The following is a 17859-nucleotide window of genomic DNA, read 5'->3' as shown; positions in this document are numbered from 1 at the left end:
GTACATTTCTTCAACCTCTTCATCATCATGGCTCGATGTTGGTGCATAAATCATTATAACCTTTAGCTTGTACCTCTTAGAAATCTTGAGTATTAGTTTTAACACTCTTGGTGATGTACTTTTGAATTCCAAAATGTTGTGTTTTTATATCTTTGGATAATTTTTCTAATTCCTTTTCCAGCTCTAATACCCTGTCTTCACTGATGAGCAATCTGACATTGTAACAGGCCAAGTTCAGTTTCCGTGCATGGCAGCCTGGTCATACCCAGAGATTCTTAGCACCTTCTGCTTTCACTCTAATCCTCTCGCTGCCGTAAGAGGGGGAATGAAAGCTGATGGGGACTGGGGGCCATTTGTTTCGTCGGGCTGTCATATAACTGGAGGATTTGGTCTTTTTCTCTTCACGCTAACCAGGCGTCTTGAAGAGAACCACTCTACACGTTCGTTGCCACCTAAATGACGTAACAGGGCTTACCATCGAGAAGGTAGGCATGAGTGGATTTTAGGGAGGCAGGCCAACCAGACTTCTCCTAAATCTTCTGTAATAGAAAGATATTGGATCCATCAGTGTTTTAGACTGAGTTCCTGATAACAAACGGAATACCTGTTCCCCTTTAATTCCTCTATAATAAAACCTTTAATTGCACATAAAATTTCAAAGCAAGAAAGAAGATATTTATTCGAAGAGGAACCCCTCAACACAAGAAATTTCAAAGGGCACATCACGGCATTTGTTTTTGGGACAAAGAAAGGGTGGATCTATTGATTACACCACTCTGCACAGTTTTCGATATTTTAAAATTAATAACTGGTTTTAACTCAGTTTTTCATGCTGATTTTAGAAATGCTATTCATTTTTTTCTAGCACATACCATTTTTTTACAAATCACTTAAGTTGATGTCATGAGTTGTATTATTGAATGTATTAAGTTAGGAGTAAATGCTGGGAATTTGTAAACTAAATCTTCACATGTTGGCAACACACCCTTGATTTGTTTCTTGACCTTGAAATCTCCATGCAGCAGTGTTTATCAGTGTGAGCTCAGTTTATTTTTGAGGTCATAATGTTAAACTTGTGTTGGAAAGTGAGTAAAACATTTTCACATGCAAGTGTTTGAAGAATCCGAAACTTATTTTTTTATATTTGTGGAAGTTATGTAGTCCTTAAGCAAAGACAAAATATTACAGAATTTGTTAAAAATGTGTACTGTGCTTATTTTGGAATGAAACTCGATGACCAAGATAAACAATGGGCTCCACATAAAGTTTGCTGAGATCATGGGAAAATGGTAAAAAGAAGGCTATGCCATTTGCAATTCCCATGATTTGGTGGGAGCCTACAAACCACTGTGATGACTATTACTTTTGCTTAGTTGATGTAGAGGGATATGATGTGAAGAGTAAGAAGGGTATTGTGTATCCTAATATTCCATCTGCCATTAGATTGGTCCCACATGGAGATAATCTTCCAATATTGGAGAATGTTGAGCAGAGAGTGCTAAAAGTGAAGCTTCTGAAGATGAAACTGAAGTCTACATGCCTGGAAACATTAAGTCCAGCCCTCAACTATTTTCCCAGCATGAACTAAATGACCTGGTAAGATATTTAAATTTATTTAACAATGGAATCTGCAGAACTCATTGGTTCTAGACTTTAAGTCAAAAATCTTCTAGCACGTGGGACGTTTTTCTCATTTCTTGCAGTTATATAAATGATTTAATGAACTATTTAGGAATTAGTTACAATCCTACACAATGGAGACTTTTTACTGACTCATTAAAGATGACTCTCAGAGGTGTGTTACTCCACAATGGAAACATTCGAGAACTTGAAGAGGTTGTTGACAAATATTAAGTATGAAGAACATGGTTGGTTGGTCTATTCTGACATTAAAGTGAGAAGCATGTTACTTGAACAGCAATCTGGCTACATAAAAATGCCTTCCTTTTTGTGTGAGTGGGACAGCTGGGCAAGGAGTAACCACTGGGATGTTAAGGTCTGGCCAGAAAGGGGCAACTTTTTGCCTGGATCAAAGAACATAGCTTGTAAACCACTCGTAAATCCCAAAACTCTCTTTTTCCACCTTTGCACATCAAACTAGGTTTAATGAAACAGTTTGTGAATAGCTTTGCCTCAGAAAGATCCTTGCATCAACTACCTTTGTACTAAATTCCCATCATCCAAGAGAAGTTAAAACAAGGTATTTTTGTTGGACCTCAAATTTGCAAACTGTTGAGGGACAGTAATTTTGAGGGAACTATGAATAAAAGAGGAAAACAGGCCTGGATCAGCTTCAGGTCTGTTGTGGAGAAATTCTTAGGGAACAATAAAGGATCCAGACTACAAGAATATAGTTGAAAATATGTTGGCAAACTTCACAAAGCCAAGCTGCAATCTGAGTACTAAGGTACATTTTTTACACTCCCACATTGACTACTTCCCAGAAAATAGTAGTAGTAGTAGTAGTAGTGGCACTTGATGCAAGAAAGCGAGTGTAGGAGCTTATGCAGCATCAGCCAAAAAAAAAAAAAAAAAAAATCACACCATACCCTCCAAATGCCTGTCCAGTTCCTCCTTAAATTTATTTAACCTATCAACTTCCACAACGACAGATGGAAGTTTGTTCCAGCAATTAACCACCCGCTGGCTAAAGGCAAATTTCCGCACATCTATTCTACATCTGTCCTTTCTTAATTTGAACTTATGTCCCCTTAGGTTCGTATTCTGAACAAGTGGGAGGATCCCATCAGAATTCAGCGTGCTCAACCCATTCAAGGCCTTATAGACCTCAATCAGATCACCGCGCAGGTGCCTAGTCTCCAGCCACTGCAATTTGCAGAACTTAAGCCTCTCTTGGTAAGAGGATCCCTTCATTCCCCTCACCAATCGTGTTGCTCTTCTCTGTACACGCTCAAGCAAATCTACATCCTTCCTAAAATGAGGCCTCCAGACCTGTACGCAGTACTCAAGGCGTGGCCTGACCATTGCCTTATACAGAGGGACAATCACCTCCTTTTCCCTGCTAGCAAAATTCCTATATATCATTGACAAAACCCCATGACCTGCCCTAGCAGCCTGTCTGCATTGCTCAGAAAACTTCATATCTGACTGCACAATTATTCCCAGGTCTTTTTCATTTTCTACCACCTTAAGTGTAGTACCACACAGTTGGTACGTTTCTCTGGGATTACTTCTACCCATATGCAGTACTTTGCATTTGTCAAGGTTAAACTTCAGTTGCCACTTCTTAGCCCATCTGCCCAAATTATCTAGATCCTGTTGCAGTAGCACACTGCCATGACTGTCATTAACAACCCTGCCAACCTTCGTGTCATCTGCAAACTTCGACATTAAGCCTGATATACCTTCATCAATATCATTGATAAATATACAAAACAACAGTGGACCCAACACCGAACCCTGTGGGACTCCACTAATAACATTAGTCCACGAAGAGCAGCACCCATTGATTACCACCCTCTGTCTTCTCCCACTTAACCATCCTTTTATCCATTGTAGCAACTTACCCTTAATACCATTCTGCTCCAATTTGTACAGTAGTCTTCCATGCGCAACAGTGTCAAAAGCTTTCCTGAAATCCAAGTATATGATATCAAAATTATTTTTTGCATCCAGTTCCTTTGTGACCACATCATAATAACCAATCAAATTTGTCAGACAAGACTTTCCCTTAACAAACCCATGCTGTGTCTGAATTATTGCTGCAGTCTTGTCTAGATGATCCTGCAATGCATCTTTAATCAGTGACTCCATTATTTTACCCGGAACAGAAGTTAAACTAACTGGTCTGTAATTACTCGTGTCACCCTTCGAACCTCCTTTGTGAATTGGGGACACATTTGCACATTTCCAGTCCGTGGGAACCTCCCCTGAATCCAAGGATGCTCTCATAATTATGGCTAAGGGTTTGCTTAGTTGCTTTGCCGCCTCCTTTAATATAACTGGATAGATCCCATCCACCCCAGGTGCCTTTCTTATGTTTAACTTCAACAATTTCTCCTCCACTTTGCTCTCAGTTATTACAAAATCATTAAGCACACTGCTACAATTTGATAACCTTCTTCCATTTTCAAACTGTAATAATTCCTCACGTGTGAATGTAGATGCAAAATACTCATTCAGTTTGTTTGCTATCTGAGCAGGATCATCAACAGTCGAACCATCGATGTCAAGTGGACCAATCATATTCATCCCCTTCCTTTTAGAGTTTATATAAGTAAAGAAATCCTTGCTGTTTTTCTTAGCATCTTTTGCCAAAGATTTCTCGTAATCCGCCTTTGCCTGCCGAACCTCCTTTGTGACCTGATTACAGACTAGCTTATATCTGCCACAGGCTTCTGCGTCGCCTGATAATTTATATGCATCCCATGCATTTTTCTTCTCTGAGGTTTCATCAGGACATGGAGATGAGGTATCAGGGTAGGTGGAATGTCAACATAATGGCTCACTACTGCTTGATGCTGAAGATGGACTGTAAAGTAGAAGGCAAGTTGACTGCAAGAAAATCAAAGAAATGAAAATTTGACTCACATAGAACAGTTTTTAAAATGAGAGGTGAATGCTTAGTGTTTACCTTCTTAATAGTGTTTTCAACCTGTATTTAAGTATAGAAGTCTGGTAAAAGTAGCATTTTGTTATAATTTCAGTGTACAAATTATGCCAAAATCAATAAAAATTAGTGAAAAATCAAATTTTCTTTTGTGATTTTTGAAGTAACCTGACATTATGGAAACAAACAGAAGTCATTTTTGAAATCAGCATTAGAAAATGATTCAGAAACACCCTTTTCTGAGAAAACATCAGTGATTTTTTTCAAAATGCAGAGTAACGTTACCTTCAGAAAGTTAAATCCATTGCCTCCGGATCATAGTAATGAATCCAAGCTTCCTTCATAGTCAACAACTGCTAACCAACTTGTTTGAATCCTGGACAAATTTTGAAAGAATTATGTTTACACATTTCACCTCTTCTAGTCTGTATTCAAATCTTTGTGGAAAATGTTTATGACCTTGCTCACAGGTTATGTTTAGTATCTTTGCTAAGCTTTGTAATCCAATCTAATGATCTTTTAAAATTAGGTTATGAATTGCACAATATTTTCAGTGGCTGGCATAGTCAACTCACAGCTTGTCCAAACACAGGTTCAACTTTGGCAACTCTATGGCCCCTTTTGAATTCAGCGATTAAGAGTGTAATGCCTCCTTCAGATCTTTGCAGACAATCCTTTCAAAAATTTGCTTTGGAGACAATCCTTTCAAAAAAAGGTATTTTGTTATCTCACAGCAATCTTCTTTTGTTAGTTGTCTGGCAGCAACAGAGGTTCCCCCTATCTCTGCTGCAATCTTCTTTTGTGAAATTATTAGTTTCAGTATACATGGCAAAAAAATTACATTTAAAGATATTATTCCAAAAATTTGGTTAAATGAAGATAAATAAACTGTTGATAAATAAAAGTGTTATTTTATTTTCATATAATGAATATTCCATTTGCCATTGTAAACTAAATCTTCACATGCTGGCAACACACCCTTCAATTTATTTGTTTCTTGACCTTGAAATCTCCATGCAGCAATGTTGGTGCCTCCGTAGCCAGGTGGGAAGGAGTGCAGTGCGGAGCACACGCTTCTTGATTAGACCGGGGTTCGAGCCCGTCACCAATAGAATAGGTGCATGTATACTTGCATGTATACCAATGCTAGAAGTATAGTAAATAAATTTGATGAATTTGAAGTGTTGGTCAAAACATCAAAGGCGGATATTGTTGGGATATCAGAGACATGGTGTCACACAGATATAAGGAATGCCGAACTGGAATTTGGGGAGTACAATGTGTACAGAAAGGATAGACAGGATAGGAAGGGAGGTGGTGTTATGCTGTTAATAAAGAAAAACATAAAATCAAAAGAAGTGCATCCAGTTGATATAGATGAACAGTGCACTGTTGAGTCAGTTTGGTGTGACATAAGCACTGCGAAAGCTTTTTTTTTTTTTTTTTTTTTTTTTTTTTGGTAGTTGTTGGCGCATAGGCTTCTGTGGCCATAATGCACCTCCCAAGGTTTTTGCAGTACTTTGATCCAAGCCCGAGGTGGGAATCAAACCCGCGACCTTTGGGTTGCTAGGCAGGCACTTTACCCACCTGGCTAGCCCGGTCGGCACTGCGAAAGCAAAAATTAGAGTAGGAGTGTGTTATAGGCCTAATGACCTGAATGAGTACAATGAACAATTGTACAGAGAAATAGAGTGGGCTAGTAAATCGGAATGTCTTATAATGGGGGATTTTAACTTCCCAGATATTGACTGGAACTTGTGGGTTGGTCACTCACACACTAGTCAGACTTTTGTGGATTTATTGGATGATTGTTTCCTGCAGTAGCATGTTCGAGAGGCAAGCAGAGAAAGTAATACTGTTGATCTGGTTATCAGCAGTGATCATTCATGTATTAGGAATTTGCAGATAAAAGAACCACTAGGTGGCAGTGATCACAGTGTACTGATGTGAGATTTACTTAAAGATTTAATTACCATCAGGGGTAAAGGAAAGGATTTTTGCTTCCGTAAAGGCGAGTACAGTGGGATCAACTGACGATGTTACCAACAGTAAATTCTAAGTGGGAAGCATTCAAGGAATTAATCGTGGAAGCTACTAAAAATTTCATACCTATTAAGAAATATTGTTCAAGGTTTAGGCCTAAATGGTTGTCAAATGAACTAATGAGACTCGTAACAGAGAAGAAAAATGCATGGGATGCATATAAATTATCAAGCGACTCAGAAGCCTATGGCAGATATAAGTTAATCTGTAATCAGGTCACAAAGGAGGTACGGCAGGCGAAGGCAGATTACGAGAAATCCTTGGCAAAAGATGCTAGAAAAACAGCAAGGATTTCTTTACTTATATAAACTCTAAAAGGAAGGGGATGAATCTGATTGGTCCACTTGACATCGATGGTTCGACTGTTGATGATTCTGCTCAGATAGCAAACAGCAAGATACTTAATGATTTTGTAATAACTGAGAGCAAAGTGGAAGAGAAATTGTTGAAGTTAAATGTAAGAAAAGCACCTGGGGTGGATGGGATCTATCCAGTTATATTAAAGGAGGCGGCAAAGCAACTAAGCAAACCCTTAGCCATAATTATGAGAGCATCCTTGGACTCAGGGGAGGTTCCCATGGACTGGAGATGTGCAAATTCACAAAGGGGGATTGAAGGGTGACACGAGTAATTACAAACCAATTAGTTTAACTTCTGTTCCGGGTAAAATAATGGAGTCGCTGGTTAAAGATGCATTGCAGGATCGTCTAGACAAGACTGCAGCAATAATTCAGACACAGCATGGGTTTGTTAAGGGAAATTCTTGTCTGACAAATTTGATAGGATATTATGATGTGGTTACAAAGGAACTGGATGCAAAAAATAATTTTGATATCATATATTTGGATTTCAGGAAAGCTTTTGACACTGTTGCGCATGGAAGACTATTGTACAAATTGGAGCAGAATGGTATTAAGGGTAAGTTGCTACAATGGATAAAAGGATGGTTAAGTGGGAGAAGACAGAGGGTGGTAATCAATGGGTGCTGCTCTTCTTGGACTAATGTTATTAGTGGAGTCCCACAGGGTTCTGTGTTAGGTCCACTGTTGTTTTGTATATTTATCAATGATATTGATGAAGGTATATCAGGCTTAATGTTGAAGTTTGCAGATGATACAAAGGTTGGCAGGGTTGTTAATGACAGTAATGGCAGTGTGCTACTGCAACAGGATCTAGATAATTTGGGCAGATGGGATAAGAAGTTGCAACTGAAGTTTATTTAACCTTGACAAATGCAAAGTACTGCATATGGGTAGAAGTAATCCAAGAGAAACGTACCAACTGTGTGGCACTACACTTAAGGTGGTAGAAAATGAAAAAGACCTGGGAGTAATTGTGCAGGCAGATATGAAGTTTTCTGAGCAATGCAGACAGGCTGCCAGGGCAGGTCATGGGGTTTTGTCAATGATATATAACAATTTTGCTAGCAGGGAAAAGGAGGTGATTATCCCTCTGTATAAGGCAATGGTCAGGCCACACCTTGAGTACTGCGTACAGATCTGGAGGCCTCATTTTAGGAAGGATGTAGATTTACTTGAGCGTGTACAGAGAAGGGCAACAAGATTGGTGAGGGGAATGAAGGGATCCTCTTACCAAGAGAGGCTTAAGTTCTGCAAATTGCAGTGGCTGGAGACTAGGCACCTGCGCGGTGATCTGATTGAGGTATATAAGGCCTTGAATGTGTTGAGCACGCTGAATTCTGATGGGATCCTTCCACTTGTTCAGATTACGAACCTAAGGGGGCATAAATTCAAATTAAGAAAAGACAGATGTAGAATAGATGTGCGGAAATTTGCCTTTAGCCAGCGGGTGGTTATTTGCTGGAACAAACTTCCATCTGTCGTTGTGGAAGTTGATAGGTTGAATAAATTTAAGGAGGAACTGGACAAGCATTTGGAGGGAATGGTGTGATTTTTTTTTTTTTTTTTTGGCTGATGCTGCATAAGCTCATACATTTGCTTTCTTGCATCACATGCCACTACTACTACTACTACTACTACCACTAAATACGGAGGATGCGGAAAGGTCAGCAAATGATCACCGCATATCCCCGGAGCAATATGGCCTTAGTTGCTAATGCTCCTAAAAACCAAACAACAACAGCAGCAGCAATTTTTATCAGTGTGAGCTCAGTTTATTTTTGAGGTTATAATGTTAAACTTGTGTTGGAAAGTGAGTATGTTATGTTATATGTTAGGCCAAAAACTTTTCAAATATCCCTAAAAAAAAAAAAAAAATGTATATCATTGTTTGTTCTTCACTATTAACAGTATATCTAAGCTAAACTTACATTATGATCATCCACTGATGGCGTACTAGACCTTCTAGGTTGTGGTGTGACTGTACCATCAACTCCTGGAGGCAAAAGGTCAGGCAAAACCTGAATAGCACCTACTAGAGATTTCTTTTTCTTCATTGAAGGGCATAATTCAGGAGGCAAACTATTTGGCAGAGGAACATTTTCTAAGACTTTGTAAATTAAGTGCATTGCCTATCAGAATAAAAATTCATTAAACACGAATTACCTTTATGGTAATTCTTTATAAATATGGATTAATAAAAATTGAAACTTATGTACAGCAATTCTACAATTCCTTGTAGAATTGCTGCACATAAAATTAATCTGAAAAATAAAAATTACACTAATAAACAAATAAATCTATAAAAAAATTCAATCTGCAAGAAATCATTAAGTTCAAGTACAGGCAGTCCTCAGCTTACAAGCATTTGACCTACAAACTTTCGCACATGCAAACATTGCCTTTTCATTTTCAAAATTTTGAAAAAAAATTTTAAAAATTGCACTTAAAACTTTTAAAGTTTGTTTGTTATTTGGTTTTTAGGAGCATTAGCAGCTAAGGCCATATTGCTCTGGGGATATGCGGTGGTCATTCCCTGACCTTTCTGCATCCTCCGTATTTGGTGGTCACGGGCTCGAACCCCAGTCTAATCAAGAAGCGTGTGCTACGCACTGCTGCTCCTGCCCACCTGGCTATGGAGGCATCAACTTTTAAAGTAAAAAAAATGCTATCTGGTAAAAGGTGTTACCTATTGTGGGATTTCGGTGCTGGCAGAAAATGCTGCCTGCTGAGTATATGATATCATATTATGATTACGTAGGATTCAATTTAATTCTCTTATAAAATTTGTGCTCTTTAATACTAAAATGTCTGGAAAGTGAAAAATGAACAAAATGAATGTGCACTTAAAATAAGCATACTATAACCACAAAGAATAAAATGTATATAACACAATGCTATGATAAAGGGCAAGCATCTGGAACAATTATTAAGGACAAAGTTCAAATTATGCAACATGTTAAAACACTGATGAAACCTACATTTATTACAAAGAGACAAGGTATTAGAGGACTGCACAGGCCGAAATTTTAAATTTTACCCGACCTGATCCAAAAACAGTTTCACCCAACCCATAATCAAATCGAAAGGGTACTGTTCCTACCCAATCCCTACCCAGTCCTTGGCTGAGTTGGGCCAAAACATGAAGACCAGCCCACCAAGCATGTCCAGACCTCAACTTGGTAACCAAATGGTGTACCTTTCCATACAAATCACCAATTACATTAGAATTTTTTTTCCTACATCACAGCTGTATCATATGATTAATCAAGTTATTCCCCTTGATGTTTGTTATTAGATGTAATAACAATTACTTCTAAGAACGAACATCAAGGGGAATAACATCTGCTAAACCTTTAGCAGACACTAATTGCATGGCAGCACTCTTAGATCAAAACTGGTATACATCAATTGACAGAATTTTATAGAATTATTCTAACATAACACAAAGCTTCTGCATCCGTTTGTCTGAGGTTTCTGCACTTATAAGGTGCTGTAAGTTTTGTGTATTTATAACACTTGATGATGTATTCTTGACCATATTGTGAAATTAAAAACATTAGGTATCATTCTGAACATTGTGCTGTGACTAAATAAATGCAAAAGTAAAACATGGAGATATACTGATGATTATGAAAGAACACACTAACCTATATTTCATTTCATCAGAAAAATAAAGAGAACTTAACATTGATTTATAAAATGTGGGCTACTCTTATGCGAAATGCAAATAAACAAATATTAATCCAATACAGACTGAAGGAAAAGCATCTCAACTGGGAAACCACACAAAAACTAATCCAAAGCTACAATATACACTGAGTGATCAATGAATTATGACCACCTACCTAATACTTCATAGGTCCTCCTTTTACCCTCAGTACAGCAGCTATCCGATGTGGCATTGATTCAACAAGATGTCAGAAGCACTCGGGAGGTAGGGCCAACCAAGCTGTGTGTAATGTGGTCAGCAATGCAGGTATGGAGGTGATTGGTGTATCAGATGCCTGATATGCCTTTCCATAGTGTCCCACAACTGCTCTAGGGGTTGATATCAGGAGAGTTTGGAGGCCAATCCAGTAGCGTAGCTACCCTTGTTCAGGCACGGAGGCAAAGAACATGTTCGAGCCTCTACTTAATTAATGAAAATCAAAAAGAGGAGTCAGCCAAAGATGCTGGGCCCCTAAAGGACCCAGGCCCGGATTTGGTTTTTTTTTTTAGGAGCATTAGCAACTAAGGCCATATTGCTCCGGGATATGCGGTGGTCATTCCCTGACCTTTCCGCATCCTCCATATTTGGTGGTGACGGGCTCGAACCCCGGTCTAATCAAGAAGCGTGTGCTACGCACTGCTGCTCCTTCCCACCTGGCTACGGAGGCGCGCCCCAGGCCCGGAGGCAATTGCCTTGCCTGCCTACATGGTAGCTATGCCACTGGGCCAATCGATATGCTGGAAGTCAGAACTGTGTTCCTCAAACCATTCCTGCACAATAAGTACCTGATGGCTCGGAGCATTGTCATCTTAGTAGACACCATCACCATTCGGGAAAAAGTGTAACATGACTGGGTGTACAGTCAGCATGCAGTTGACGGTAGTGAAGCCCACTGATATGTTGTTGCACATGCACCATACAACCGCCTCCACCGGCCTACACTTTTGATACCATGCATGATGGATGAAGAGCCTCGTGTTGTTGATGCCAAATCCATCCACGGTGTGGAGTAAATAACATGACTCATTTGACCAACACATCATCTTCCAGTCTTCTAACATCCCACTTACATGCTCTTTGCACCAGGCGAGTCTTTTACGCCGAAGAACCTTGGTTAGGAGAGGATCCCTTTGGGTGCACTGGTTCAGAATTCTTTGTCACATTTAAACTTTTCTATTAAATTTCGCACGTCCGTCAACCTTTGTTTCTACTTGTTCTTCGCTTAAAAGCATTCTTAACTGGAGGAAATTTGGCCACAAGAACAAAGCAATTCTGTGCAATTTATGTGCTTTGAATTTTTCATTCCGAATCACACAAGCACGATTTTTTAATTCAGCCAGTTCATGAGGGGTCAACACATTCAAGTGATTTAGTAAATTAAATTTTATTGGCAGAATAAGTGGAAGTGTTGCATACATATCTGCTTCAAGTTGCAGTGTAGCTGCTATGAATGGTGTAAAGAAGTTTACCAGCATCGATAGGGTCCCAAGTTGAACATGAGACATTGTCTTCTTCTCGGCTTTCTATTAGGATGCTTTCAATATCTTGATAACTAGCTCAAATGATTCATACATGCCTATTCTACTATACCAACGTGACTCACACCCTTGATGCATGGTGGTTTCCAAGTGATGTACAAGACCAGACTTTGTTTGAGGTATGTCAAAACATCTTTAATCTTAAGTGTTAATAAGTTAACACGAGGTAAGTGGTTCCAGGAATTCCCTTTTGATGGTGTTTCTTAGAATAGTACTGATCATATGCAAATAGCAGTGTAGTTTTAGGCACAAGTGAAGGGTGCATACAATGTTAACTCCTTGATCTGTTGAAAAAATTAACTTGGAGAGAATGTCTGGATGAAGATCTAATTTCACTAGCCTGCAACTCAACTCTTTTCTGATATTAGAGCAGTTTTATGATCATTTGAAAATTCACACGTGAACAGTACTTTACTCCACAACTTCCAGTTATCATCAATATAGTGCAACATTAGTATTACATTGGATATGTGCTCATAGTCATCTGTCCACATGTTGGAAGATGTACTACATTGACATAGATCAATGACTGAATACTGGGGATGAATGTTTTGCACAACTTTTCAGCTCCCTTTACACACTGCGGGAAATTGTAGTTAGGATGTGGTAACAAATCTCTAATATTCAGATTTCCGTGCAGTGACCCTACTTTTATTAAAAACTGGTTCTGGCTTTATAGCAAGAACCAGTCACAATATCAATAGGTCTAATGTCATTGCAACGTAGGGAGACAAGTTTTAGTCACTTCATCCTTTACTTTCTGCGGTAAATGTAAAGAAGGTGGGTGTAAGTGTTTCTCTATGCTATTTTGCCCAGTATTGATTTTAAAAGAATGATGACTTAAATGCAAAGTTCCAGTTTTTTTTTGTAGAGTAACTTAAATGAGAGTGACATTTTATGCACTGAACAGTACCAATTTTCTCTTCAATAGCTACATCTTGTATTTCACAAAATGGTTTCCACACCTCATTTTTAGCATGTTTTTTCCTGCCAAAATATATTCATCACTTTTGATTTTATCAAAATTCATTTTGAAAGGTGCATGTTCCTTTGCATATTTGAAAGGCAAATTTCCACATATCTATTTTACAGCTGTTTTTCCTCAACTTGAATTTAAGTCCCCTCAGGTTCATAATCTGAGCAAGGGGAAGAATCCCATCAGCACTGAGCCTGCTCAAACCATTTTAGGCCTTATACACCTCAATCAGATCAACTTGCAGGTGTCTAGTCCCCAGACATTGCAATTTGCAGAACTCATGTCTTCCTTAGTAATAGCATTCCCTTAGTTCCCCTCACAAATCTTGCTGCCCTTCTCTGTACTCATTCTAGTAACTCTACATCCTTCCTAAAATGAGGCCTCCAGACCTGTATGCAGTACTCAAGTTGTAACCTGACTACTGCCTTAAACAAAGGGATAATTATCTCCTTATCCCTGCTAGCAAAATTCCTGTATATCATTAAAAGGACCCCATGATCTGCTCTGGCAGCATGTCTGCACTGTTCAGAAAAATTCATATCTGACTGCACAATTATCCCTATTTTTTTTCATTCTCCACTGCCCTGGGAGTAGTAACCACAGAGTTGGTACATTTCTCTGGGGTTACTGCTATCCATATGCATTTGTCAATGTTAAACTTCAGTTGCCACTTCTCATCCCATCTGCCCAACTTTTCTAGATCCTGTTGCAGTAACAAACTGCCATAACTGTCATTAACAACCCTGCCAACCCTTGTATGACCTGCAAACTTCCACATTAAGCCTGATATACCTTCGTCAATATCATTGATAAATATATAAAACAACCATGGGCCTAACACTGAACCCTTGGGGACTCCACTAATAACATTAGTCCATGAAGGGCAATGTCCATTGATTAACCACTCTGTCTTCTCCCACTCAACCATTCTTTTATCCATTGTAGCAACTTGCACAGTTAACATTAAAGTGTAAAGTTAAACTGATAGGTCTGTAATTACTCGTGTCACTCTTTGATCCCCCTTTTTGAACTGGGGATACATTTGCACATCTCCAATCTGTGGGGACTTCCCCTGATTCCAAGGAATCTCTCATAATTATGGGTAAGGGTTTGTTTACTCCCCTTGCCACCTCCTTTTATATAACTGAATAGATCCCATCGATCCTAGGTGCCTTTCTATGTTAACTATGGTTCAGCAACTTAGGCTGAACCATGGTTAACAGTATTTGTTTCTGAGTTGGATATAAGACAAAGCTTAATGCCGAGCTGTCACTATTGATCCTCCAAGTTCCCCATGATCATACCTAACATAATAATGTGTTTTAAGACATGTTTATATTTAATTTCTGCATTGATATCCTCTATGACAAGAAAACCATGGCAACCATATTCTACAATGCACAGGGTGGTGTCCTCCCAAAAGGCTAGTACACATAGCACTAACAAGTGCTGTGTGTGCTATCATACACTAAATCTATGGCACTGCCACAGATATCTTACTCTATGACAATGACGTGCACATAAGACTAGGTAAATGCTTCAGGTAACATGGATGAAAGGCTTTATTTGTTCTGCAGCATAGCACAAACACTGGGCCATTAAAAATAGCACTGGTCAGGAGAAAAAAATCTGGAACTAATTATGATATCACATGGGCGGTGGTGGCAGTCTGTATACAATTTATTTGAAGCAGGTATCCTGCAATCTATGCATCTGTCCGTTATTGGGACAAGTAGCTAAACCACAATAGCATTATATAGAAAAATAATGTTATGATACTTCTCTATGCATATTATTGTATCCATATTGATAAACTGATAGCAGATTTGTATATGTTACTTTCTGAATAACACATATACAGTATACTACTGTTGTTAGTATGAATGGTTATTTTTGTAATTTTATTTTTGAAATTATTTTTTTTTTCTTTTAAATCTTCATCTTTTTCCTAGGGTAAACAGATAATTTTAGTCATTTTAGTTTCTTTTTTATTTATTTATTTATTATTATTATTTTTTTTGCATTAATAGGAGGTGACAGTGTCAAGTGACTTGAAAATCTGCAGACTACCAAATCCTTACTGATTGCCTGTAATAGGTCTTGTAAATTTTTAACTAGAACTACAATTACTCTTAACATTTTCTGTAATTGCTAATCATTTTCCCCTTATTAAATCTGGATGATCTCTGTATGTACAAAAACTTTATGAATTCACATTTCTCTTAGGTTGATAGGTGTGAATATTATAATATTAGCAGATAGTTGATTAATTTATAAATACAATTTCTCTTTCAAATCTCCTGCTACATCAATTTTGCCACTCACTAAAATAATTCTATGTAGCTTCTCTTGCTGCTTCCTTTAAAAATGTCAGCAGTGAATGCAAAGTTTGTATTTAAAAATACTTAAAGAAGAAATATAAGAAAATGTTTCTATATATGCACCCTTGTTGACTCTTGAGAAATCTGAATACATAAAGCTTTCTGCACACAAAGATCCAGCTCTATTTTTGCGCTGGAACAGTGTACCAGAACTTTACTTCTAAAGTAATAATAATAAATTAAATACAGTCGGACCTCTATATAACGAAATTGATCGTTCCCTTGAAAAAATTCATTATACAGAAATTTCGTTATAAAGAAATATGACCTTTTCAACAATGAAAAATACAGTAAATTCAGAAATATAGTAAAAGATGGAAAATAAATCGGAAATAAGTGGGAATGAATAAATTTTCTAACATTTTAAAACAATTTATTAATACATACATATTAAGAAATGACACTTTTAATATTTGGTTATTTTTTGTTGTACACTGGATTCTACTGTACACTGTTCATAAAAATGTTTGAATTTGTTTAAACTTTAACCACTCAGATATATTTTCTGTTACATTTTCTTTCCACTGAAGGCCTCGATGCAAAGTTTCAAATGCTGCCAATGTTTCTTGTTTGGAAGATTTAATATTGTCCTCATTTTCAACCAACTCATCGTCGATATTGTCGCTAGTTCTTTAAATATGCTCCAAAATGTTGGAGTCACTTGGATATTCAGCTACTATGACATCATTATCAACTCCTAAAAATTCGTCAAGAACAATTTCTCCACTCAGTTTTTCATGACTAGCCATATTTTTGCAACCAAGAGTATAATTCTCTCCTTACTATTTTTACTACCTGCACATTTATCACCTTTAAAAGTCAGTGTCTTGTTCGGCAAACATTTAAAAAATAGACCTGCTTCATCAATGTTGAATACGTTTTTAGACTCTTAGACCCCTATAATTTTTTTAAAAACTGTTTCTTTCCAATGGGTGTAGACTTCTTCGATTGCAACTCCACTTTCATCAGAAATAACTTTTTCGAGTAAGTCATGATGCTCTTTAAATTTGTCCAACCACCAGAATCTGTAGATTACTTCTACTCACATTATACCTTTGTTTCCAACTATCTCACACCATACAGATTCTATACTAGCATGTGAAACGTCTGAATCCAGGAAAGCTATCATCGCACTCAGGCTGCTTCTGATAAGAAGCATTATCCCACCACCCCTTCTACCTACCCCATCCTTCCTAAATACATTATACAAGCCGTACTGAAACTCATCATCCCCAATTTCTGGGTGGCACCACGTCTCCGTAAGCCCTATTATGTCTGCGTTACTTGTTTTAACCAGCAGTTCGAATTCGCTCATTTTATTGACGACACTTCTAACATTACTATATAAACAATTACGACTTACTGTTCTTGTATTAACAACCCTTGAAGTTTTTTAGGCTCTCTTCCCTGGCATTAGCTACCTGCTCACTTGAAATGTTTCTGCTCCCAGAACATCTAGATAATATGTCCAGTTGGGGTAACAGATAAGAACTCTTGAGGTATGTGCTTGAGATATTCCATAACTGTTTGCAATAATAGGAATTTGGCTGATGCTCTGATGCTATATTATGTTACATTTGAAGAGTACTTTGCAGAACATAAAGCATTTGCTTATGCTATGCAGCTTTAGTTGATGATAATGGTCCCAATATGGATCCAAGTTATTTTATAGTCAGTATAGTGCAAATGTCACTTTTCATAATTATTTCAAGGCATTAATGACAATATATATTAACATTTAACTGTTCCTATTCAGGTATTCTTCGGCATATTTCTACAGTTTTTTAAACAATATTTTTTCCCTTTTCAATACAATTTAATTCAAAGCACAAGTTGAGATGTTGATTATTTGAAAAGGTTTATGTGGTGATTGATATTTAAAATATTTTAAAGTTGAAAGAGAGTGGCAAATTCCCCAAAGAAGACAAAAGTGGCTAGCAAAAGGCTGAAAACAACATTGGCTACAAAATCCGAGTTTGGAAACGGCTAAGAATTGCAAATGTACAATGAATGACTGCCGTGTGTGTCAGGGGGGAGTTACCTCTATGCCTAAAATTTTCATCTTCGCACCCAAAATATGTTGAAACCGAATAAAAAAAAATTTATTTGTCTGGAGAATATCAATTCTAATACATTACTGACTCAATTGTGTAAGATAATCAACAGGATTCTTCACTTTGAGTTTCTTCACTCAAACTCCTGAAATGCAACCACACAAGTCAAGTTTAAAAGCTGGAGTCAAGTATAAAAGCTGGAATCATTGCTATGTTAATAAGGAAT

General features: G+C 37.7%; 1 protein-coding gene across 6 annotated transcripts in view; it reads right to left on the bottom strand.

Moving 5' to 3' along the window:
- The window catches only part of LOC150086640 (uncharacterized), a 292377-nt gene that overhangs the window by 143671 nt on the left and 130847 nt on the right, over window positions 1-17859 (bottom strand). For all 6 annotated transcript variants that reach the window (XM_090372657.1, XM_090372662.1, XM_090372661.1 and 3 more), the window contains one exon: window positions 8904-9104. In XM_090372657.1, the coding sequence (XP_090228783.1) occupies window positions 8904-9104 (201 nt within the window). The remainder of the gene's footprint in view (window positions 1-8903; window positions 9105-17859) is intronic.

The sequence above is a fragment of the Mastigoproctus giganteus genome, chromosome 4 (genome assembly GCF_048544385.1).
Source record: "Mastigoproctus giganteus isolate SK-2022 chromosome 4, ASM4854438v1, whole genome shotgun sequence".
NCBI classification, from domain to species: domain Eukaryota; kingdom Metazoa; phylum Arthropoda; class Arachnida; order Uropygi; family Thelyphonidae; genus Mastigoproctus; species Mastigoproctus giganteus.
This window is presented reverse-complemented; position numbering and strand designations above follow the sequence as displayed.